General features: G+C 39.0%; 1 protein-coding gene across 2 annotated transcripts in view; it reads left to right on the top strand.

The window, feature by feature from the left end:
• The window catches only part of CDK9 (cyclin dependent kinase 9), a 1,779,604-nt gene that overhangs the window by 222,335 nt on the left and 1,531,894 nt on the right, over positions 1-25,375 (top strand). For both annotated transcript variants that reach the window (XM_044058348.1, XM_044058349.1), the window contains exon 3: positions 22,167-22,257. In XM_044058348.1, coding sequence (XP_043914283.1) covers positions 22,167-22,257 — 91 coding nt within the window. The remainder of the gene's footprint in view (positions 1-22,166; positions 22,258-25,375) is intronic.

Below are 25,375 nucleotides of genomic sequence, written 5' to 3'. Positions count from 1 at the left end.
TTTTCTGACAAAGGCGTCCACCTTGTCAAGAATACTATCATAATTATATTTATTGAATTCATATAATAAATCCTTAGTAATGTTGTCATTTAATGCAGCCAGTTCATTTTTAAGTACATCTATTTCTCCATACCTGTGTTGTCGAACAGCAACTCCTGAAATACCATGGGTAGTTTGAAAACCCTTAAGCCCTTCGGCACCTGCTTCAACTCAGTCGACCTCTCAAGGAATACATTATCCATTTGCAAAGATTTAAACTGTTTAAGTTTTCTTTTGAACGCACTTAGTTGTTCTCTAATGGAACCGTTGCCAGCTCTGTTGGATTCAGCCTGCTTAAAACTCATAGTAGGTGGATTAAGTAAATTCGCGAAACCACCTCCTCTCTGATTGGTTGTACGTGTAGAATTACGCTGACATTGCAAAACATTGTTGTCAGCTGCATTGGGGACAGGGACAATATTTTGGAAGGGTACAGTTGAAGAAATACACAAATTTATACATTATATGGAAGAAGGATCTACATTTTTTAAATTTACCTACAAAATACATGGTGATCAGTGTGACTATTTGGATATATCATTGATCAAGGATATTGACAAAGGGGGTTTAATATCTAATATATACCGTAAACAAACATTTTCTAACTCATTCCTACATTTCAAGAGTTGTCATCCATTTTTTCAAAAGAAAAACATTATGAAAGGACAAATGGTGAGGCTTTCAAGGCTTATTAGTGATGGCAATCTCTATGATTTGGAAATTATGAAGTTAATAGATATGTTTATAGAGAGAGGTTACCCACATGATATTCTTCACAACATTAAATGTGAGGTTAAAGAGAAAAGAAATACAGTTTATAAACCAATTTTAAAAGGGGGTTTATTAAAGGATAGAGAAACCATTACATTAAACAACACGAGACACGTTATGGTGTTACCATTTAATGAGAATAGTGGTGATATCAAAAACATTATTTATGATTCTTGGCGGACAGTACTTACTAATGATATTACCAAAATAGTGGGCAGCCACTCTGTTTTTACATACAGTAGAGGGATGAATGTAAAGGAAATAATGGAGAAAGCTGGAAAGCAAGAAGTATATACCAATTCAATGATGAACAAATGTGGATGCTGCAGCACTTGCAAATACATCAATAATGGTCCATATGTTACAGTACATAACTTTGGTAGGACTATAAGGTGTTCAGAGTTTTGCAATTGCAACACCAAAATGGTGATATAAGTTGTCCTATCTTTTATGTAGGTAAGACTATTAGAAAATTGAGACTGAGGATATTAGAACATGTTAGAGACATAAAAAACAAAAAAAACTACAAATGCACTTTATATGCACAGCCTGGAATGTACAAATTTCAAAAAGTTCATATTCTTTGTCATTGATAGGACCGGACACTTCTGGAGGTCAAGGAGTGCCTTTGGCAATTAAGACTTGATGCCTCAAAATCTCCAGGCATCAATGAACACATCTCAATTTCTAGTATATTAAAATATAGGTCCATTCATATATAATGTTTCTTAAAAATTTTGAAGGTATTATTATTATAATATTCACAATTACGATTACTTATATTAAAACCAAATATATATATTTTATATTGTTACATATGTTTTATTTATTCCAATAACATTATTACATATTAGTTTAGGTTATATAGTGGTAATAGTTTATACTTGCCATTTTAATAGTTTTACAAAAGTTGTGCTTTGGTATTATATCATCGAAAAGTTTATTATCTTATTGTTTTATAGTATGTATTTTTTGCTTTTGTTTTTGTTTAGTTTTGTTTTTATTATGCAGTTTTTACAACAATATATGCTTGTCCATTTTTATGGTTTTCTATGGTACCATGGGCCAGTTATTTGCATTTGTTATTTGTATTTGTATTTAGAATAGTATTGAGTACTTGATGTCTTTACTTCTTAATACCATTAATGAGTTGTAAAGAGTGATTGGATAATTATATTGGGGGCGTTTACAATCTATGATATAAGTATTTGAATGTTACATCAGTTCATTTTTACTCTGAAGATGCCCTATATTGTAAAGGGAGAAAGCGCTTGGTACTTTTTGTTGGTCCTATGCTGTTTCATTAAAGACTTCGTGTGTGGTCTATCCTGGCTCAGTTCATCTTTACTGGGACAAGTGTGCTTCACTATCGAGTCACCTATGATTAGTGTATTGGGCAAGCTGTTTTGATTAGGGGCTTGGGTTGAGGGGCACACTGTGTAGGTGAGCTATGTGTCTTGTGGTTTGTGCTGTGTTGTGGTGGTTGAGTGCGTTTCTGCCTTGGAGGTCTGTGCTGTTTCGGTAGATTTCTATTTAGAGTATCCTCGAAGGTCGGTGTGTGGTTTGTGTTTTTATGTGAGAGCTGTGATGGTGTGTGTTCTGGAGGGCTATGTGTTGCATGTGGTGTGGTGCAGGTGTTGACCTCCTTCTTCTCTTGAACAGCAAATCTGGTCTTGGCTTGAGAATGCATGGCTTCCAATTTGGGTATACAAGTGCATCTCTCACAAGTTTGAGTGTTGGTAGGTAAGAGGAGAGGATTGTCTGTGCACATGAGGTTGTTGCTACACTGCCTAAGAATGCCCATGTTCACCAGGTTAATAGGAGAAAGCACAAGGGATTGACCTTTAGACATGCCAGGAGGGATGGTCATTATTACTAAGTACTGGAGCAGTTTCCTTGTTTAGCCCTTTTACAGGAAAAAGGTCACTCGAGGTGTCTGGGTCTGTACAGAGCACTGCCAAGTACTTGAGGAGAAAGTTAATACGTAGCCCCTGAAAATTTAAGGATGAAATATTTAGGCAGGTATTCTGAAGTTAGAAAGAAATCAAGCAGTACTTACTGAAAAATAAAAAATTAGCTTGTCCAGAATGATGAAAAGAGGAGAGTCACATGAATGGCTACTGCCTGGCTACTATTAATGCTGGTCTCAGCACAGCTTCTCTCTGTTGGGATACAAGACTCCTTTGCTTCTTCTCTCACCAGAAGCAAAATGTTAGCACCAATCCCAAGATGAGAAGCAGGCCATGCCTGTTTGGTGATTTACAGTCTTATCCCAGATGATGCAAGGGTCTGCAGGCTTGTAGCCTTTTTCTAGTAGATGCCTCGAATAGCAACCAGACCAGTCGGGTACGTTAAGCACAGACACTCGCTCTCCACCCAGAAAGAGTCCGGGATCAATGCACTCTGCTCCTACTCTCACCAGGATCAGAATATAAGCACAGATTCCAAACTGTCACCTGTAAAGCAGTTATTAAGCTTTCTGGTGATCAGCAGTATCCAGGAAATAATGCGACTGCACTTCTCTCACCAGGAGAAAACAGAAGCACTAATCCCAAGATGACTACTGAGAGGCAGAATGTGGGCTCTCCAATAACTGGTGGTCTTGCAATAGATGCTTAAAGGTAAGGTGAAAAAGAAAAATGGTTTATCCTAAGCACTGCAGTGTGCACTAGAGAGGTTAGATGTGAAAGTAGGTAACTTAAGTTTTACCTGCCTAAATGTTAAGGTTTATTGTAGAGTCACTATTTTTAAAAACAGCAGACAGATTGAAAGGGGTGGTCAATGTTGTATTCTGGTACTGTGGAATACAGTAGTATGGCCAATACATTTTTAAAACTTTGTTTTCTCTTGTCTTCTTTTTCATCTTAAATGTATATTTTTATTTGTATTTTTTTTCTTTTCCTCCTTAGGTTTCCTGGGCTGAGTTGATGCTTCCCAGACAACTAGCAAGCACCTTGTAGGGGCCCAAGTATTAATGCTAATGCATTCACTGCTTTGCTGCAGCTAGCACCTTTGACTTCACTCAAGCAGTCCTTCCTTTGCTTTCTCCACAGTGCTCTAGGTAGAGCTGCTTTTGTCTGTTTTGTTTTGCCATTTACTCTGTATAAAGCACCCAGGCATTGTGTTCTAACAGGTGTGTTAATGTTTTTTGGCTGTAGTGTGACTTCCAGTTTAGGCATTTTTAGTCATACCCCTTTATTTTTAGAAAGTTTACAAACTCGTTCACTTGCTGTCCATCTTTCTCTCTCGCACTATTAATTTTTGACCCTGCTGTAGTGGCTTTTACTTCCTCCTCCAGACAAATACTTTTCAGGTGCTCCCATTGAAGTATATACCCTGAGTATCTGCCTGCCAGCCATAAGTTTTCTTTCAGATTGGTATACTGCAACAACTTCTGTAGTGTTGAGTACACATTGCGCAGAACAAGCGTATATTTTCCCAACAATAATTGCACTGCAGTAGCATGGATACTTTGTTTTTGGTTTTAATTTACTGTGGTGTCCTTGCGGTTTACTACACTTTTGGCACGTGTGCAGTGCACTGATTGCCTCCTACTGGAATCTGATTATGGCCCTTTTACCTTTATTGTGACCACCCTCTTGGTTTCCAGCTTTATAGACTATTAATGCTGACTGCTACCTTGTCACAGAATAGCCAGGCACACCTAGCACTTAGATAATTTGAGCCTAAATGCATACATAACTACATAATCACCCCAAGACTCTGCATAGCCGTAACAATATACCTACAGACTGATATTAATGTCAGTAGTAAGAATTACACAAATCTCCCACTTCACAAAGTAATTTTAACTTGTGCTGCTCATAAAACATAAGCATACTACTAATGTCAAAGGATAGTCAGACATTAAACTGCAGCAACTGGCAATATTTCCATTATTTCTAAATATAGTTACACCCCTCACACATTTTGACAATATTCTTCAAAATTCAACACATATTAATGGACATAGAATGAAAATTATTTTAGTGCAGGTTGGGGTTGACATGCCTACAGAAAGCCACTTACTCAAGAATTCTGTTCATAACTTAGTTTCAGTTGATTTTATGTAGTTATTGGCTCTGAATAACTATTTTAAAAGGCAGGTTACTTCTCAAACAATAAGGCTAAATTTTCTTCAGAATGGGACTTCACGGGTCAGCCTCTTAGGTTTATGTTACTTTACAGCATACTCATCCCTTTACCTCTCTCAGTACATCTTTGAAATTCCCTGTGCTTCTATTCTAAGTTACTGAGAAACAAGTTAGTTTATAGTTCATTATCCAAGGGATCCTTGTTTTGCTCCTTATGTATGAATGCCTTAACAAATGCTGTATGCTTTTGATCTCCTAGCTTGCAAATAACTTGCAAATTGTTTTGCATATATAACCTTTTTTGCATTGTTGGTGGTTGGTGGTAGTGCATTATGCAACAACTTTTGAAAATATTCTGTAATAGCTTATGATCACTCTCAACTTGATTTTTTTTTTTTTTTGCTGTAAGTAAACTGGAGACAATTTTAACAATCACAAACATTTGCAAACAATGCTTTCTTAATCTGTGCATTTATTTTTGGCAGTGAAATTCTATGGAACCATATGAAACAGGATTTCCTTTTTTGCAAAACCAACCACGTGTTCACAACAACTTATGTAGAATTTTTCAGAGACCCTGTCCAACCATGTAAATGGCTGTATAAATGCTGCTCTACCTACTAGAAGTAAGCCAAAAAACAAACCACATTGATCCCAGCCTTAAAATGTTGGCTAACAAAAGGAAATAAATCATTATTAAAATCAAGAAGAGTGACTCCCATAATAAGAGCTCTCTAATTAAACTAAACAGGAAACTGGGGACTAATTATGTCCAACAAAGCCAATTATAACATCAAGATAGCCTCTTATAGGCTAAAGGCCTTCTACAGCTATGTCCGATACCTCAAAGGCAGCACACAAGAGTATGCTAAACTGGTAGTCAGTGGTGACACTTTCTGTGAGCAGAGTGACACTGATTTTGCTGGCTGACAAATTCATCTCAAACTTCACCCTGCTGTGCACTCCTGCCTCCCTCCATAAAATAACTGCTGGCATAACCCCTCTCAAACTGTTTGCAGGAGCTGGTTCTGCTGGTGCTCACTGAATCCAAAAACACAGCCTTATTGGAACCCAGCAATATCCCAGGATGCCCCCTATATAACTGGGAATATGCCCTATCAGAACCACTGGAGTCCCTTTTGAACTACAGCCTCAAAGGCTATATGCCATGAAAATGGAGGACTACAGTAGTTATCCCCCAAAGGTGGACCATCAGCCAATCGTGGAAACTGCAGACCTGTAAATCTGACAAGTCTAGTATGCAAAGCCATGGAACAAATTAGCATGGATATGGTTTTAGGCATAGACATCTTTCAGGCACTGGACCAAGCCAGTTTGGCTTTGTCAGGGGAAGATAATGCCTACTAAATCTGGTGAACTTCTTTGAGTAGGTCACTAAGGCAATGGACAATGGGAAACAGTGCATACTGCCTATCTGGACCCGACTAAGGCATTCAGTATAATACCCTATAGTTGACAAACTCCCTGAACTGTATATAACACCCCCCCCCACATAACTTGCTGGATTGCCAACTGGCTTACAGACAGGACCCAGGAGGTCAGGATTGGTGATACCCTGCTGGTGACCAGAGGTGGTATCTCAGGGCTCCATGCTGGGTCTGCTTCTATTTGGCATGTACTACTTGGCAATAAAGGCTAATGTCAAGGGCATTTGGCTGACAAGGTTCACAGATGACTGGAAATCGGGAGCTATCATAGATTCATCATGACATAAACATCTTACAAGAAGGTCTAACACGGACAAATGACTGGTACCAAAGTCATGGACTAAAACTCTGTGCCAAAAAATGCATTATAGTGTCTTTTGGGAAAACTGCCACCCAGACTAATTACTCCATTCATAAGACACCCTGAGAGTTGGTCCAGTAGTCTGGGATGTGGGAATATATGCAGACAGTAGTCTAGCATTTGATCACCATGTGTTTAAGGTAGGAAGAAATTAATTCTGTGTTGCCCAACTTGTAAGAAAGGGCATGGCATCCAGGTCCATGGAAGTCGTAGGGCCCTTATCAGACCCATGATAGAGTATAATGCCCCCTCTGACATGTACCTGAATGGACATGCGCAACAGTTGGAATGCCCACAAAGATTCCTTTCCAGTAGAATCCAGGGTATAAACACATTGCTCTGTATAGCTCTCCTTAAAGCCATGTCTCTATATTCTTGTCTCCTACAGGTTACTGAGAGGCAATTTATGCCTGGCATACAGGGCATCCTTGGATCCAGCTTTCATGGACCCTTTGCACATCCACAAAATGAACAGCTGAAGAACCACTAGATCCAAAGATTTAAATTTTGCTTGTGATGTTAAGACACGTTGGCAAGATAGATGGGTGTATCAGAGGATCTGATGAATGTACTTAAAACCCTTCCACCAGGCAATGCAGTCACCATATTTAACAAGGTATTTTTAAACATCCTGAATAAGCATGCCTTTCTGGCTTTGAAGCAGCCTCTCACTTAGTAAAATTATTTTAATACCACCACTAGTTTCTTACAATTCACGTTCAGTTTTAGTCAGGAAGTGATGTCTTGCTTGGATGTTTAACTTAAGGATAGGATTAGAGATAGATATAAGGCAAAAATCTTGAGGAAAAGCACATATTCAAATGCATTCCTTCACTATTCTAGCTGCTATTTGTTTCATCAGAAACATTCAGTAGTCAAGGAACAACTTGTTAGGGCAGCTAGACTGATAACTGATGAAGATTTGGCTTGTGAGTATGATAACTTAAAGGGAATGTTCCTTAGATGTGGTTACCCCAATTCATTAATATTGAATTTAGTTGAAGAAGTTCAAAGTAAGAGATGTGTTGGGGTATATAAACCTATCCTTAGACATGAAGGTAACACAGACTGTTGATGTCAGAACTATAGTGAGTAATATTAGTGCCACACAAGAGTATTTCTAATGACACTGACTTTAAGCTGAGCTTTATTACGGCATTCACTTTGGATGCCCCTACACTCAGTAGCATCATATATAAGAACTGGAATTTGGTTATGAATGATACTGCTATTCTAACTAAAGTGAGTGAATGCCCTAAGCTAATTTTTAGGAGGGGATTTAATTTGAAAAGTCTGTTAGAAAATAGAACTGTTTTGTCTTACTCTAAGCATCTTGGTATGTACAAGTGCGAAATGTGTGCTTATTGTAAGTTCATGGATTAAGGAAGGGCATTTAGCATCAAAGGGGTTACATATAAAACAAACAAAAGATACAATTGTAACTCCAAAATGGTAGTTTGCTTGGCTAAATGCCAACATTGTCCTGTCTACTGTATAGGCAAGACGGAATGGAAATTCAGAAGAGAATGAGTATATGAATACATTTACTCCATCAACAAGGGCAAGATGGAGAATGCACTTGCAAAACATATTTCAGTAGAGAAAGAGCATTTTTTTAAAGTTCCGTGTAATTGACCAAATTGTTCTCGACAGTAGAGGTGGCCCTTACTCATTGAAGTTAGATGAGCTTGAACTATATTGGCAAATACATTTGAATGCATATTGTCACCCAGGCATAAGTGATGCATGTTCAATTTTATGCTTATTAAAACTTAGAAGTCTTGCTAGATAACAAGAAATAAAGTGTAATTTTAGTAAAACATTTTAATATGTATGTGTGTGTGTGTGTGTGTGTGTGTGTGTGTGTATATATATATATATATATATATATATATATATATATATATATATATATATATATATATATATATATTCTTTATCTTGGAATGTATTTTGGTGATGTATATTCATCGCTAATGGCTAATGTTTTTGTAATCATGACAATTTTGAGTTTTCTAGCGTGTATTAGGAAACGGGAGGGGTAGAATGATAATTTGTTTTCTTACTGGGCTGGAATAAAACACATGACGCATGTTGTAAGGTTTCTGAATGTATTGATAGCAGTTTTGGTTTATCTGAAGAAGTTTGGTTATCTTGACTAAACAAAAAGCACTTACTAAATACGTATTGGACTGATGTTCTTCGTGTTTCACTGTTGCAGTCATTACATTTGGGTAATCTGCTGGCAGGTTGGCCTCAGTCGGCCTGAATAACAAAGTCTTGGGTCCTGCGTTGGTTGCTGTCTCCTTCCTTGATGTCAGGTCGTCAGGGATATAAAACCTGCAGCCCATGCCATTTTAATCGGTCTTTCTTGCCGTGCGGTGCCCGAAGTAGAAGCAGTTCGCAAGTGCTGGTCGGCCGACTCCTGAAATTTTCGTATTCGAGTTTCAGAACCGAAGTCTTCAGACTAAAGCTAAGTACCCCATTGGGGAAACTTTTTCTTGTGCCTTACCGATGTCAGTAAAAGTTAATAATTGCATTACTTGTGGGAAGCAAATACCTCATAAGGATTTTCATTTGTACTGTATTCCTTGCTCAGGCCCTGATCACAATGTGCCTTGCTCTCGGTTTTGTGCTAAATTTAACCAATGCACTATTAAGTGTTGGTATATTTTTGCTTCTAAATATTTGGTTCAAAATTCAACTACCCTGAAATGTCGTCGGTTAGCAATCCGACTACCGGAGTGCACAAAAAACGCAAGGAAAAAGAGATGGACAGTCGCGTTCCAAAACCAATGACGAAGCTTCTCCTAAGCCAGTCGCCGGTACTCAGTGAAGTGCTTTCGCAGCCCCTAATACCCGCTACTTTTGAGTCGCAGGCCTCTACTGAGACCCATTCGGAGTCCGGTATGCCGCGAGATTTGCAAAGTATTGAAGCCACGGATGTCTCTCCCTTGGATGGGTCTGGAGCCACTGAGCAGGCACCGGCTTCTGAGGGTGTTTTCAGGCCTCAACATTTTTACATTAAACTGATGCCAGCAACAAAACCAAGATCAAAAATAACTTCTATGTCTAAAAAACTGACGCATGAGCCAAGTGCTCAGGCCTCTATGCCTAAAAAAACAGATGATCAAAATGGCTGAGGATTTAATTACTTTGATAAGGGGTCCCCCCCCACCCCCGCTAGGAGGCCTAGACAAGGCACTGATTATGAATCTTCAGATCAGTTTTCCATTTCTTCTGATTTCTCTTCTGATCAGAAATTTTCTATTCCACCCTATAAGGATTCTGAGCAGAGGAATCCATCCCATCTGCATCTCCTCCCAAGGATTACTCTTTTGGAGAGACTTTGCATACTTTAAGGGAACATTTTCACTGGGAGAGTCAGGACTTCTCTGAATCAAAAAAGAGGCTTAGGTCTTTCCTCCTTCTTCCTCAGCATAATAAGCCTTTGGCAATACCTCCTGTATTAAACATGTTGATTATGTGTTCTCGGAATCAAGCATGGCACCTGATTCCCTGCCTCTGGCTCCTAGTAAGCCAGACAGATATTACAGGGTTCCTGACTCCCACAAATTTCTTTTCAAAAATCCAGCTGCTGATCCTGAGACTATTTCTCAGGGTCCCAAGGGTGTTAAGGCTTCTATAGCCAAAAATCCTACCCCTTCTGATAGAGATTCCAGGGCGCTGGATAGATGGGGTAAAAAGATTTATACGTCTGCAACCTTGGCAATCAGAGCTTTAAACTGCCAGTTTCATATGCTTAAATATCAACAGCATCCATAAACCTCATCTTAGGCCTTCCTCTTTTCCTGTTACCTGGCAGCTTCATTCTTAGCGTCTTTTTCCCAATATACCCTGCATCCCTCCTCAGCACATGTCCAAACCAACGTAATCTTGCCCTCTGGCTTTGTCTACAAACCTTCCAACCTGGGCTGACACTCTAATACACTTATTCCTAATCCTGTCCATCCTCGTCACACCCAGTGCAAATCTTAACATCTTCAACTCTGCCACGTCAAGCTCTGACTCCTGCCTTTTTGTCAATGCCACTGTCTCCAACCCATATAACATAGCTGGTCTCACTACCCTCTTGTAGACCTTCCCTTTCACTCTTACTGGTACTCGTCTGTCACAAATCACTCCTGACACTCTTCTCCACCCACTCCATCCTGCCTGTACTCTCTTCTTCACCTGTCTTCTACACTCACCATTACTCTGAACTGTTGATCCCAAGTATTTAAACTCATCCACCTTCGCCACCTCTACTACCTGCGTCCTCGCCATTCCTCTATCCTCCCTCTCATTCACACACACATATATTCTGTCTTAGTCTTGCTGACCTTATTCCTCTTCTCTCCTTCAAAGAGTACAAATTCATAATAAAACATTCCTATATATATATATATATATATATATATATATATATATATATATATATATATATATATATGGTCTGTGTTAAATGTTGAGACCAAATGTTCGACATTTGGATGTTCGAACATAAAAAAGAAAACACAGAAAGAAAACACAGAAAAAAAACACTTTAACAGTGTAGGCAAGGGGGCAAGCCCCCCTGCACCCCCCTATTTAAATATACCAACTCCGAGACCGCACTACAATGCAGAAAAGGGAAATTCTCCCTATCTATGGTGCCATTGAAAGTCTATCTTCGAGCACTCAAAATTTCGAACGTTTGGTCTCGACCATGTAACGTTCGAAATTTTGAGCATTCGAGGATTTGACAGGTATCCTATATATATATATATATATATATATATATATATAAACAAAAAACTCACAGTTCCCTTGTTTGGAAGAAGCGTATTCATTCAAGGTTGATTAATTAAACAATTAAAATTGTATAATTGAAAAATTTAAAGCAAACATTTCCAGTTAATATCCATGTTTAACTCCCTTGGTATAAGGGTGTCCAATTTTAAAATAAACACAGTTTCTTTGTATAATAATTTGTTTTTAATTAGTCTTTCATCCCCCATTCTAACAAATACTTTTTCTAAAATCGTTGCCTCTAACAAAGTATGATCACAATGATGTTTATGCAAAAAATGCATTGCTATAGGAATTTCCTCTTTCTGATTTTTAATATCTCTAATATGTTCCTGCAACCTCGTTTTAAATTTTCTCTTGGTTTCACCAATATAAAATAAGTTGCAGGGATACCTCAGACAGTACACTACACCTTCTGTTTCATAATGGAAAATGTCATTTTTAACAAATTGTTTCCCATTTATTGTACAAAAACTAGGAACTATATTGCAACATATGTTATAATGGTTGCAAGGTCTAGTACCTTTGTTATTTAAAGAGACAGGAACATGCATAATAGGTGAAACAAAATAAGATTTCACCAACTTATCACATAAATTCTGCCCTCTTTTATAAGCCACATTGGACATATCATGAATTATAGTATTCAAAGTTTCATCTCTTAGTAAAAATTTCCAGTGACATTTCACTATTTGCCAAATTTTGTCACTCAACCTATTATATGCAGTGACAAAGAACATTTTTTTCACTTTTCTTAGGTTGCTGTGCTTTGATATTTCCAACATGTCCGTGAGCAGATTTATTCGTATTGATACCAGTAATTTTATTTATAGCATCCTTAATCATAACTTTGCTATAGCCCCTGTGTAAGAACATGGATAAAGTTTGATTTATTTGTGTTTGTAAATCTGAAGTATTATTACAAAGCCTGGAAAGTCTAATTATTTCCCCATAAGGTAAGGCTTTTATAGTATGTTCAGTATGGCAACTTGTACCATGTAAATACTGATTAATATCATCAAACTTACGGTGAACAGTAGTTTTAATGGAACCATCTATCATACCAGTAAGGTGTATATCTAAAAAATGTATTTCAACACCACACTGTAGTTCTTCTTTCGGCTTTTCACGGTTAGGGGTCGTCACAGTGGAACTCCGGTCCGCTAATGATTGGCAGATTTTTACAGTGCCAGCTCGACGCCCATTCACGCATGTCTTTCGAAGGCCACTCGACCACGGGGAGGACATAAAGACTCCACACAGAAGGCGCTCCAGCCAAGAATCGAACGGGAGAACCTCTTGCTGTGAGGCGACAAGGCTACCACTGCACCACCACGGCTTACTTCAACACCACACTGTAAACCATCAAATTTGATATCGTAGATGATATCATTCAACTGAGATAAAAAATATGGGACTTGATCTAGCCCTCCCCCCTGCAAACAAAAATCAAATCATCTATGTATCGAAAATAAAATAAAACATGTTCCACAAATTTATTTATATATATATATATATATATATATATATATATATATGTATATATATATATATAAAATCAAATTCAAACTTGGCCATAAATAAATTTGCTTACGTGGGGGCAAATGCTGCCCCTATAGCTGTACCCCGCAATTGATATATGACATTATTAAAACTGACATAATTTTCTAATGAGCAAAAATGCACTAAGTCCATAATGTAGTGAGACATAGGACTATCTTCCAAAAAATATTGTAATGCCTTTATGCCATCTTCATGTTTGATCTTGGTATACAAACTACAAACATCTGTAGATATCCAAAACATATCAAAAGTCCATTTTATATTTGAAATTTTTCTCTAAATAATCAAATGAGTCCCAAATGTAGGAACCCAGTTTCTCCACATAGGGTAATAAAAAATTATGTAAAAGAAGACCCACATTATGTAGAAAATAATTAGTTGCAGAAGTTATTGGTCTTCCTGGAGGCTTCACATTATTTTTATGTAATTTTGGAAAACAGTAGAAAGTGTTTGCTACATTCATCTATATTAAATTTGGTATCAATATCTTTCTTGGTGAAATAACCTAAACAACATCCCTTTTCTAATAATACAACAAATTTTCCATAGCTTTAGTATACATGGTCATATCACATACTTCATATGTTGTATTATCATTCAAATGCTGCATGCACATGTCCAAATATTGACTAATGAAGTATAACAATTTTATTGCCTTTGTCCGAAGGCTTAATAATAAGATCCTGTCTGGCCATCAGATATTTAAGAGCAAGCCATTCATTTTTAGTCATATTGAATTGTTGATTAGGTGTACTTTTATACTGTTCTATAAGTTCTTGTATAGAGAAACAAAGCATTTCTGAAAAACAATAAACAGTATTATTCACATAAGGGGGAATGAATTTACTTATACAAGGTACTGTGCTAGTGTCTAATAACATATATGCATTCTGTGAATTATCCACATCAAAAATATCAGAAACACAAGAATAAAAACTATTTTCATTGCTGTCAATGTCAATATCAGTATGTTCGTGTTGTGTATTCAATTGCTCAGCAAAAATCACCTAAGATGCAATTTTCTGACAAACCTAAATATTTCTTGTCTTACTAGATAAAATGCTGGTATAATGGTAGGAACAAATTTTAATCCAAGATTTAATACAGAATTTTGTTCGTCAGTTCGGAGACATTTACGCTTCTGGCTGGGAGCCAGTCATTACCAGTTCAGATCTCTGCCCTTTGGTCTCATCACAGCCCCCAGGGTGTTCACCAAATGCATGGCAGTAGTGTCAGTTCACCTGAGACGTTTGGGATTTCAGGTGTTTCCTTATCTAGATGATTGGCTCCTCACTGCCACACCGAACATCATCTCTTAAGGGCCAGGAACCACACGATTTGCACTTGTGCATACCTAGGAATCACAATAAATTACGAAAAATCTGCCTGGTTTCCCTGTCAGTGTATTACTTTCATAGGCACTCAACTAAATACAAGAGACATGGTAGCCAAGCTCCCACAAGAAAGGTTGCTTGCCAGTTGAGGTCAGGTCTCTCTCCTCTTTTCAAAGTCAAAGGTTCAGGCACGATTTGTCCTAAAGGTCTTGGGTTTGATGGTGGCTACCATTACTCTAGTTCCGTTAGCCTGTTACCATATGAGGATTCTGCAATGACTCCTCGTCACACAGTGGTCGTATCAGGACTTACCAATGTCACACATGATCTTAATCACGGAAGCTTGCAAGAAAGATCTATAGTGGTGGCTTCACTCTTCCCTAGTCACTCTAGACAGACCCTGTGTAGCCCCTCCTCCGGTAGCCACAGTTACCACGGATGCATCCCACATAGGGTGGGGGGGGGCATTATCTGGGACAGACAGTCCAAGGAACTTGGCAACCTCATGAGTACCATTTGTACATCAGTGTCCTGGAGATGAGAGCAGTGTTATTAGCATTGCAAGCACTTCACGATGCTCTCCCTTTGGGCTATATAGCAATTCAGATGGACAACATGTTAGTAGTGTGGTACATCAACAATCAGGGCAGAACCAAGTCTTACCTCTTATGTCAGGAGGCCCTTCAAGTATGGCAATGGGAGATCTCCTCTCAGTGTTTTCTGGTTGCAACGCACATTCTGGGGAAGTCCACCGTGATAGCGGACAAGCTCAGCAGGGCAATTCTCATGCCCCACGAGTGGTCTCTGAAACAAGATGTGGCGGATATGATCTTCCGCAGTTGGGGCCAGCCATGCTGCGATCTTTTTGCCTCTCACCTAAACAACAACTGCAGCAGCTACTGTGCCCTAGTTCCCCCGCTGGACAGTCACCCAGAGATGTACTGGTCCACGATTACCCCCCCCCCCCCGGAATTCTTTACGCTTTTCCCCCCTTTCCTTTAATTCCAAAATTTCTTCAGAAAGCAAAGTTGCTGAGTCGCAAGCTGATCCTCATTGCCCCTTACTGGCCTTGTCAGATATGGTTCCCGTTCCTTTGGCAATTACCTGAGAGAGGAGCCTTGGATTCTGGACCCGGTTCCGGACCTCCTGACACATCAGTTGTGCGCTCTTCATCCTTCCATTCAAACTCTCAAGCTGACAGCTAGGTTTCTCCACTTCCGATCCTAGCCAGGCTCCCTGATATCTCATCTATGGTTCAACATATTTTAGCGTCTTCCCATAAACCAACTACTAGGAAACTTTACGCTAGTAAATGGAAGAGGTTCTCCTTCTGGGCCGAGCAAAAATACATTGATCCCTTTACAGCTCCAATTGCAAAAATCTTGGACTTCCTGGCAGAAACCTTCGAAAAAGCTAAGTACAATTCATGTGCTGTGTGCCAGGCTTATATTTTGCATGCTAGGTGTCTGTGTTATGTACCAACCTAGTCTGCTCTAAGCCTGTTGAACTGAGGTAAACAAGCAGTAAGTAGTCAGGATCTAATTTGTGTGAAATACAACCGAACAGTTTGATGCAGAACATTTTGACTTTGATGCCATGGAAGTGCATAATTTTTCTACCACAAGACTTCATGAGCTGAGAGATCATACAAAGACTCATCAGTTTTGCAAACTTTCAACCACTACATCCAGGTAGGATGGCAGTCAAAAACAATCAAGTGTATCAGCTGAAGTACAATGTTCTTTTTCTTATAGAGAAGAGTTGTTGATGGAAGATGACATTATTTTCAAAGGTTTTAAAGTTGTTCTTCATGCTTCCTTACAACGTGAATATATCCAGATTTTGCATCGTGGTCATCCACAGTCTGAATCAACTAAAGGAAGGGTCAGAGGACTGGTGTTTTGGCCTTCTCTAGCAAAATACATTGACAGAGTACTTTCTACTTGTTCAGTATGTGATAGTAGTACTAGACTGCATTTGCAAAAAGAGTCACTTCAACTAAGTCAAGTTCCTGAACTTCCTTGGTCAACTGTTGCCACTGACATATTCCAGTGGAACAATCAGCATTACTTAATGTTGGTCGATTCTTATTCAAACTGGTTCGAGATTGATTTGTTACCCAACCTAACGTCTACTACTGTTCTTACTAAGCTGAACCGTCATTTCTCAGTACATGGAAATCCGGATAAGCTGGTATCTGACAATGATATGCAATTTGCCAGTCAATTGTTAGAGATTTGCAAGAGAATGGGACTTTGTACATGTTACCAGTAGTCTTGAATATCCACAGTCAAATGGTCTAGCTGAACGTGCAGTACAGAGTGCAAAACAATTGCTTGAAAAGTCATAGCATGACCAATACCGATGTCTTTTTGAGTTTACTCAATCTCAAAAACATATCCTATGACAATATACTTGACTCACCTGCTCAAAGACTTCTGTCTAGGCAAACCAGAACAACGCTGCCTATCAGGTCTTGTTTATTGATGCCTAAAGCCAAGAACAACAGCACCATCAAAGCCCAACTACAAAGTCCAGTTATGATGAGACGAGTAGATTTCTTTGATCATTGAAAAAAAGGAGAGGTTACAAATGGTGAAAGGTTTCAACCAGATTGGTCAAGTAACCGGTATATGTGCCGACCTGCATTCCTGTTTTGTGAGATCTGAGGGTGTGGAGTACAGGAGAAATCGTAGACATCATCTTTGTGTATCAGAACCAATATCTCAGCATTGTTCCTGTGGTACAGACTCTAAATCTGAGCAACCCAGGCAGTGTTGCTGTTGCAGAACATATCTTGACTCCAGTTTCCGTACCTGATAATGTTCCTGACATTCCTAAGACTGAACATTCAGCAGAGACCGTTCCAGTTGCTAACTTTGATTCCAGATTTTATATCATATGTTATGGTCGCATCTCTAAACCAAGTGTGAAATAACAGCTTGGATGTGATTGCTTATATATATTTAGTTTTGTATAATTGCATTTCAGAAGATTATCTTGTATTCATTGCATGCCAATTAATGTCATAAATGATACATAACTTATTTCTTAGAGGGAGGATGTAGAATACGTGTGTGTGTTACCTTTAAGAATCAATACCGCTACACCTAACATTCCTCACTGCTCAGAAAATATTGCTACCTCATTCAACACACACTTCACACAAACCGTACTATCACTAGCTAGACAACACAACTCCCCCTCCCCTACACCCCACACCTTCACCCAGTAATCTCCCCACACTCTTCTCATTTTCTCACATTCCTACCTCCAACATAAGAAAACTCTTAACTAAACTTAAACCCACAAAATTAGCAGTAGACAACCTCCCAAGTGAATTCCTACAAATTGCAGCTGACGCCCTAGCCTACCCCAGTATCCATCTTGATTAACCCATCTGTCAGAATGCTACGTCCCTGCACTATGGAAAATATCAGACATCATTCCCCTTCACAAAGGCGGCCCCTCCACAGATCTAACCAACTACCACCCCATATCGATTCTATCTCCACTCTCCAAAATACTAGAGAAATGCATTCACTCTCAAATCTCAGACTACCTCCTTACTAACAACCTCCTTTCTAATACTCAACATGGTTTCCGACCAAACCATAGCACCATCACTGCCTTACTCTCTTTACTAACATTATCCTTCACCATAAAAACAACAATGGCCATCTCTCCTCTGCTACTTTCCTAGACCTATCTAAAGCATTTGACATGGTCCCACACAAACAACTCCTCTCTGTACTCAATAACTTTATCCTTTTCTCAATCAGTCACCAACTGGTTTCAGTTACCTGTCTGACCGCCAGCAATCTGTTGTATGGCAAAATGACATATCTCCCCAACTACCTGTCTCTGTTGGTGTTCCCCAATGATCCATCCTTGGACCCCTACTCTTCTCTATTTTCACCAATAATCTATCCTATGCCACCAAACATGGCACACTCATACAATATGCAGATGACTCAGCCATCATCTGCTCAGCCCAGTCCCTACCCAAAATGCAAAAGGTCACACAGGATGCCCTTTCCTCTGTTGAAACTTGACTCAACCCAAACAAAACTAAACTCCTCATCTTCGGTCCCACCAAACACACTCAAAACAACTCTCACTTTAACATTACAGCAAAAGACAACATCACTATCCACCCAACAGATCACACCAAATTGCTAGGAGTTGAAATAAACAACAATCTCTGATTTGATATTCACATATCCGTGACCATAAACTAGGAACCTTATACAGAAATAAGCAACTCCTCACCAAAGCCGCTAGGTTTTCAGTTGCAAATTCACACCTTATCTCCACCCTACTTTATGCCTCGCCAATATATACCAACCTAAGGCAATGCGATCTAAATAAACTCGAGACTTGCTACAACAAAATCGCTAAATTCGCCACCGGGGCATCCTACCACAGTCACCACTGTCTCTCACTTACTGAACTAGGCTGGCTAGAACTCCCTCACCTCCTTCAGTGGTATCAACTCGCACTCGCTCACAAACTGGTTAACCATCCTCTAAAGGTCCCATCCCTCCATTATCTACTCCAACCCTATCTCACCACCAGACCACTACGATCCAGCAACAAAAATCAATTACAGGTTACTAGAGCCAATAACACTGCTGGAGAAGCACTATTCTCCAGCACTATAGCTAAATTATGGAACACCTTCCCCCCCACAATAACCTCTCTACCATCATGCACCCACTACAAAGCTTTACTTAAAGCGCACCTAAAAACATGCTGGCTATGCCCTTGTAACTCTCCCCTCTAACTTCTCCCCCTCCATCTACCCTCTACCTCTCTTCCACCCCACAAACTACCTTTGCTTACAGCAAGCTCTGATACTTCCATGCCTATCTACTTATTATATGGCAGTAACTTCTTATTGTAACAATTGTTAATATCTGCTATAACTTCGTGGAGAGAACAGATGCTAGTTATCTACTGAATGTACTATGTTCTTCATCTGTAACTATGTTTATAATATTTTAATTGCTAGGATTCTTCATCTGTAACTATGTCCGTAATGTTTTAATTTGTGGAGCTTTTCTCCCCGGGCCTCTGCTGAAAATGGTCCTGTGTCCAGTCGGACATTCCTGGTCAACAAATGTAAATAAATAAATAAATAATTTCTAAGGACTGAACCTGCATATAAGTACCAGGCAGTGCCATTTTGAGAGTGCAGCCAGAGAGTGAACTTGAATGAGAGCTAGTCTGTTTATACGTTTATCTAAGTTAGTGACCAACCTCATTTCCTGATGTGTTTGTACATAATAAAGCTGCTTGAACATTCATCTATTTCATCCTGACAAGACAAATGAGACTAACAACACTTTTCACTCTTGCCAAGCCTTTGGCATCTCAGATAATCCAGTATTGAAGTTTTTGTTCCAGCCATTGGGAAACTGATCTTGTATTTCGTAGTTTAATATTTGCAAGTAAGCAGGTCCTTCACCATTAATGATCTGATGGACTGCACATTTATGCATTTTGTACATGAAAATATTTAGATTGCCTTTCACATTCAGTGATTCTAAAGTGTGGACAGCCTTCACTTTACATTCTGATCCGTGTCTAAAACAATTTGTTTTGAGTTTTGCCAGCCATTAAATGTAACCTAGTTTATTTTGGTCCATTGCTTTCTCATTTCCAAAGTCTTGCATTCTTTTACACATTTTAATGCCAGTAAATGCTCAAATCATTTTCATTCTTGTCTTCTGTCACTGATCTCTGTTTCAGTCATATCTTAGTAATAAGGATTTCTATTGACATTCTGCTTAGTGTGAACAGCAGTTTGTTTATTTGCACTTCATGCAACTTTGCAGACATTGTTTGTTAGAAGAAGCAAATTTATCATTAACTATATGCCCCTTTTTACCTCCAAGATCACACAATCTCAGGAAAAAGAGAGATCCCCTGAGATGCTGCAATGTTGATGTTTCACTGCAAAACTCTGGGGTTGTAGAATAGTGATAACACATTTGAGTATTGATCACTTTTGTGTCCATCACAAGCCTTGTACCATACTTGGCTGTATTCTGTTGTCAGTAACGTATGCATGTGTACCTTATGTGGGTCTTTATGCTCTTGTCAGGAATAAAATGTGGACATTTAGTAGATTTTTTTACTCTGAGTAGTAGTTGAAGTTCTGTTTTATCAGAGCTGTGTCTTTCTTTTCTGTGTTTTGTAGCTCCAAAATATTAAAGACTTTTAGCATTTTTGCTCTTGAAATTTTCATAAATGTCGAGATTTGGTGGAAGTTATAGATACACCATGCAACATTTTTTTTTTTACACCAAATGAAATAGCGACGGGCATGAGGTGATGTCCTGTGAGATGGTAAACATTGTATTACAGCTGCCATGTAATACAGGAAGTTGTACATCATGACCACCTTTCCATACTGATATTTTACATAGAAAAGGTGCTAATAATTTAAAGAAAGCTATGTCGTATATCACATCCTCTTGTCAAGTAAATTAATTCCACTCTCCCTACATCACCAGGCCTAGTTCACATGTGACACCACAGCCCACTTTGTTCTAAAACTTCCAGTAACTTAATCATTACAGAGTACCCACACTACAGCGGTAGTCCTAAGCTTGAGTTTAATAACCATTTGTGTTAAGTAGTGCTGAAAGTAGAAAAAATATACAGCAAAACACATGCAAATTGTGATTGTTTAAAAAATGTAAAATCACAGGTCCTTCCCTAATATTGTCAAATATATACTATAGTAAAGAAGACCTTAAATGTTAAGTAGCAGTAAGTGTAAAAAGACATTAAGCTGCACAGAGTGTTGGTGTGCATCCTTAGTGGAATTGAGTCCCCAGATAAAAATGTAATGCTTCCCGTCTGTTAGACCCTAGACGTACCACAGCATTATTTCATTGTGTGCATTTTAGGAGTGGGATGTTAGGCTGCTACAAGTAGACCAAAGGAAAGCCACCATGGAAGGAAAACTTGACCAGAGACGAAGTTTCTGGAGCTGCTCTTTCTAGAAACTATGACTTAAGGTGTGTTCTACAGTCACAGAATTATATCAGAAAGATGAAGGTGGGGTACTGTGAACAGGGAGGACTCGCAGGCAGCAGTTGTATGTACCATCTGTTCAGGGAATCTGCAAAGGTACCCTCTCATATTTCAAGTACTTTGGCCTCAAATACTGATTACTAGAAGAATGAGTCATGGAGAGAATTGATTCATGTATTCAGGAGGGTGTAGGACATGTGAGGAAAAGACATTAGGGATGGAGAGGAGATAGTAGAATGTTGCACTTAAAGAACAAACTGCATTGGCTTATTGTTTTCTACTATCAGACTGATGTAATATTCAAATTAACTTGCTGCAGTGCACAGTACTCAGTTGTTATTTGCTACATCTAATGTACACTCACACTTGGCTGGCTTTAAAAGTCTTGTTTACCCAATCTTGTTCTTAACATTACTGCACTTGTCCTCTGTGAAATGCACATAGCTTGTTTACTCCCATGTCTTCCACCTTTTATCCCAGTGTCAGATGGTGAAGCACACAGATGCGACATAAAGACACTAAGTAGACAGTGTCGCCTTTGTGTCCCTTTATGATCCATTTTTTTTCCCAAATTGGTATCTCTTTTCTTTGAAATGTATTGCGTTAAGTTCATCACTTACTGTTGTTGACTTTGTATGCCTGAGTTGCATGTGGTATATCTAGAAATGAATACTTTGTTTTCATCTCGTTCATTCTTGTTTTCTTCCCTTTGTTTTAGTTTCCTATCACAGCTCTAAGAGAGATTAAAATTCTTCAGCTTCTGAAACATGAGAATGTTGTGAACCTAATTGAGATATGCAGGACAAAAGGTGAGTAGGTATTTGTATATGAGAAACTGTCAGAAAAACTGTAGGAAGATAAGCAGATCAATCTTTTGGTCATTTTTCCTATTGACAGGTTGCTTCTATAAAAGCTACTAAAGTGTACTCTGAGAAGATCTGTATATTTGAGAATGTATTAGTTCATCTGGTATCTCAAAACATAAAAAATTTGTGCAGGTGAGCACAGTTGAATATAACATACAGATGTGGTGTTGTCTTTTCCGTCCATTCTTCAGCGTATGGGTTTCAGATCTGACCTCTCTTAAGATTTGCATCTGGTGCTCACTCTTCTTCCCTTACCCATAATCCCTGTTTGAAGAGCTATCTACCTCAGATCTCGTTTGCCATCATAAGTGAGTGATGGATCTTTGGGTGCTCAGGGTAAGATTATACATATCAGTTTTAAAAGATGGGGATTTCTTCCTCTGTCATCAAACCCTTTTTCTAGCACTTTGTGCATATTGCTGTCCTCCCCTCTACTTCTTCCTTCTGTTTAAAAAAAAAAAAAAACTTTATAGTTGAGTATTACAAACGGTATTTTTTTTTGTGTAAAATCTCTTCAAAAGGATGACAGAAAAGCCTTCAGGTTTTAAAATATGCATAGCTTGCTCACCCAAGCTCTCAGACTTAAGACCCGCATGATAAGTGCATTTACTGTTTATGCCCTTTCCTTCTGCTCCTTTTGTGAGGTTTTCAGTCAATGGACCATTATTGGATGGAAGAATACATTTATTTTGAAGGGGCTTTTTCACTCTTCAATGGGAGACAAACCTTCCAGATTGGGAAAGTCTGCTGCTGTTGCATCATTCTCTTGTTCTGCAAAAATGATATCTGACAAACCTAAAGAGAAACAGAAAGATTTTAAAGTACAAAGAAAAATCTAAAACGTCTAAGTAAAGGTCCCCGTGTGACACCCCATCACTGGACCAGTAATCAAGGAGCCTAATCCTTACAAATGGCACCATTAGGGTTCGTACACTGGGGGAGATGACAAGGTACATATACAGTATTTCAAGATGCAGCTGTCTGCACCTAGTACAATTTCCCTTAATATCACACAGAGACCACAGTCAGTTCGGGGCTGGGTTCTCCCTCTTTCTCCAGATTCCTAATAAGACTCCCCACTGGCACAGCTATAGAGTTGAGATCTTAGCTGAATGACCAAGCCAAGACCTCCAACACCCTCTCTGTCCAACCAGCGCTTCATGTCCCTGGCCAAATAGCTGACGCACTCACTCTTTGAGGTTTGATTTACACACACACACACACACACACACACACACACACACACACACACACACACACACACACACACACCTGGGAAAGGCTGGAAGAGGTTTACTAGCTATGCCCCCTTTTGCCCAGACTATAAGGTAACTATCATTGCCACCAGCCAACTCCTTATCAGCTACTTTAAGGCCTTTAATAAAGGGTGTCCAATCTTACTGTGTAATGTCACTGTTAATAGAAATGGTAGTTTGACCAAGCACAAGGCTTTTAGGAGTGGCCTACACAGTGTCACCAAGTAAATATGCAAGTACTCTCAGAGTTTAAATATCTCTGTACAAATCAGCCACAGTGAAAGGTTTAAATATATTTAATAATAAATAATAAAAAAAAGACAATGCTAAATATATATTTGCAGTGACATCAGAGTTCAAAATCACAGGAAATATTTAAAACAACATTGCCGGGCAGTCTCAAATAAAAAATATCGACTAAGCTTTGCTGTATTCCTGACTATATCTAAGAGAGTTACTATTCCCTAGAAACTTACTTACAGAGCAAGGCAGATGTAGGGACAGTTCAAAGGCAAAATACAGAATGTTGCGTCTCTGTCAGAGACCTCTCAGATTAATATCTCAAATATGACTGCTGGGATAGCTTGCAGAATGATATCAGTTCTTTTCCTCTGACTGTATCCCAGGTGAAAACCCCACTGCTAAAAGCTAGCTGTATTTAGCATCTACCTGTTAAAATACATAGACCTCAGATCTTTGGCAGATACTGGAAATCATAAAACAGTTTACATTCCTCCACATTTAAGGACAATGCAGAAAGCCCCCTAGTACAGACTAATTATGTCTGCAGCTGCACTGAAACTGAAAGATAACATCTTTTTATGGCCTAGACATAAAGTAATTTAATTTCAGTTATTTTTCTAAAGTTAACCTCCTGTATTCCTGTTTCCACTGTTCAAATATATACATTTAAACCGTTACAACAGTGCATGTACATTTCTGTTCTATTCAGTGGAGCACACTGTGGATACATTTCAAGCACTTTGCAAAAACATTTTTCAATACACATGTCTGTACAAACAAGTTTGATATACACATGACATACAGTTGTAACACAAGCATCTTATATGGTCATGTTGACATTCACAAATGGCATGTAATTATTTACAAAATTCCAGATAGCTGTGCTGGCAGTATCTCCCTTTGTCACACCCCAGACCAAACTTCCAAGTCTGCTGCAGCAACTAAAATATCCAGGCCATCGGAGACGACACTTTTTTCAGGTCCTATAATCATAGGATCTCATGCGACTCCTAGGATCTTCCTGGACTGCATCTCACCCAGGTTTAGGTCAGCTGTATGTTACTAGTATCCTCACTGAAGATGAAATGGACAGGATATTGAGGAAATTATGGGGGGGCTAGATCCACTTGGAGTTCTCCCGACTTTGGCTGCTGTTGGACCCGGAGGAATTACTACTTCCCCTCTTTCTTTAAAGGCTGCTTCTCTGATCCAACCTCCCTGATCAGAGCTGTTGGATCACAGATTTGCTTTGGAACCGAGAGACTATATATCCTCAACTCCTGCATTCTGTGATGACGTTGTCTCTAACCCAGTCAGATCTGTAAAGCTAGGTGGAGTAGGATCGGACCCAAGGTCTTCAGATCCATTTTTCCCCCTAAGAGCCTTGGTGCTTGATAGTTTGGCTCTGGCATCAGCCTCGAAGGCCAACTGAACGGCATCTAGGGTTGAGCAACCCTCAGGAGTTTCATGTCCTACAGCTAGGCTTCCCAGATATGTCTTGAGCTCTTTGTTTGAGACTTTTGAGGGAGTACTCTCTCAACCCAGAGAGAAGACTAAACCCC

Source organism: Protopterus annectens, chromosome 16.part0, assembly GCF_019279795.1.
Source record: "Protopterus annectens isolate FY-2018-M chromosome 16.part0, PAN1.0, whole genome shotgun sequence".
Taxonomy (NCBI): Eukaryota; Metazoa; Chordata; order Ceratodontiformes; family Protopteridae; genus Protopterus; species Protopterus annectens.
Note: the sequence above shows the minus strand (reverse complement) of the source record. Positions and strands in the feature narration are given on the sequence as shown.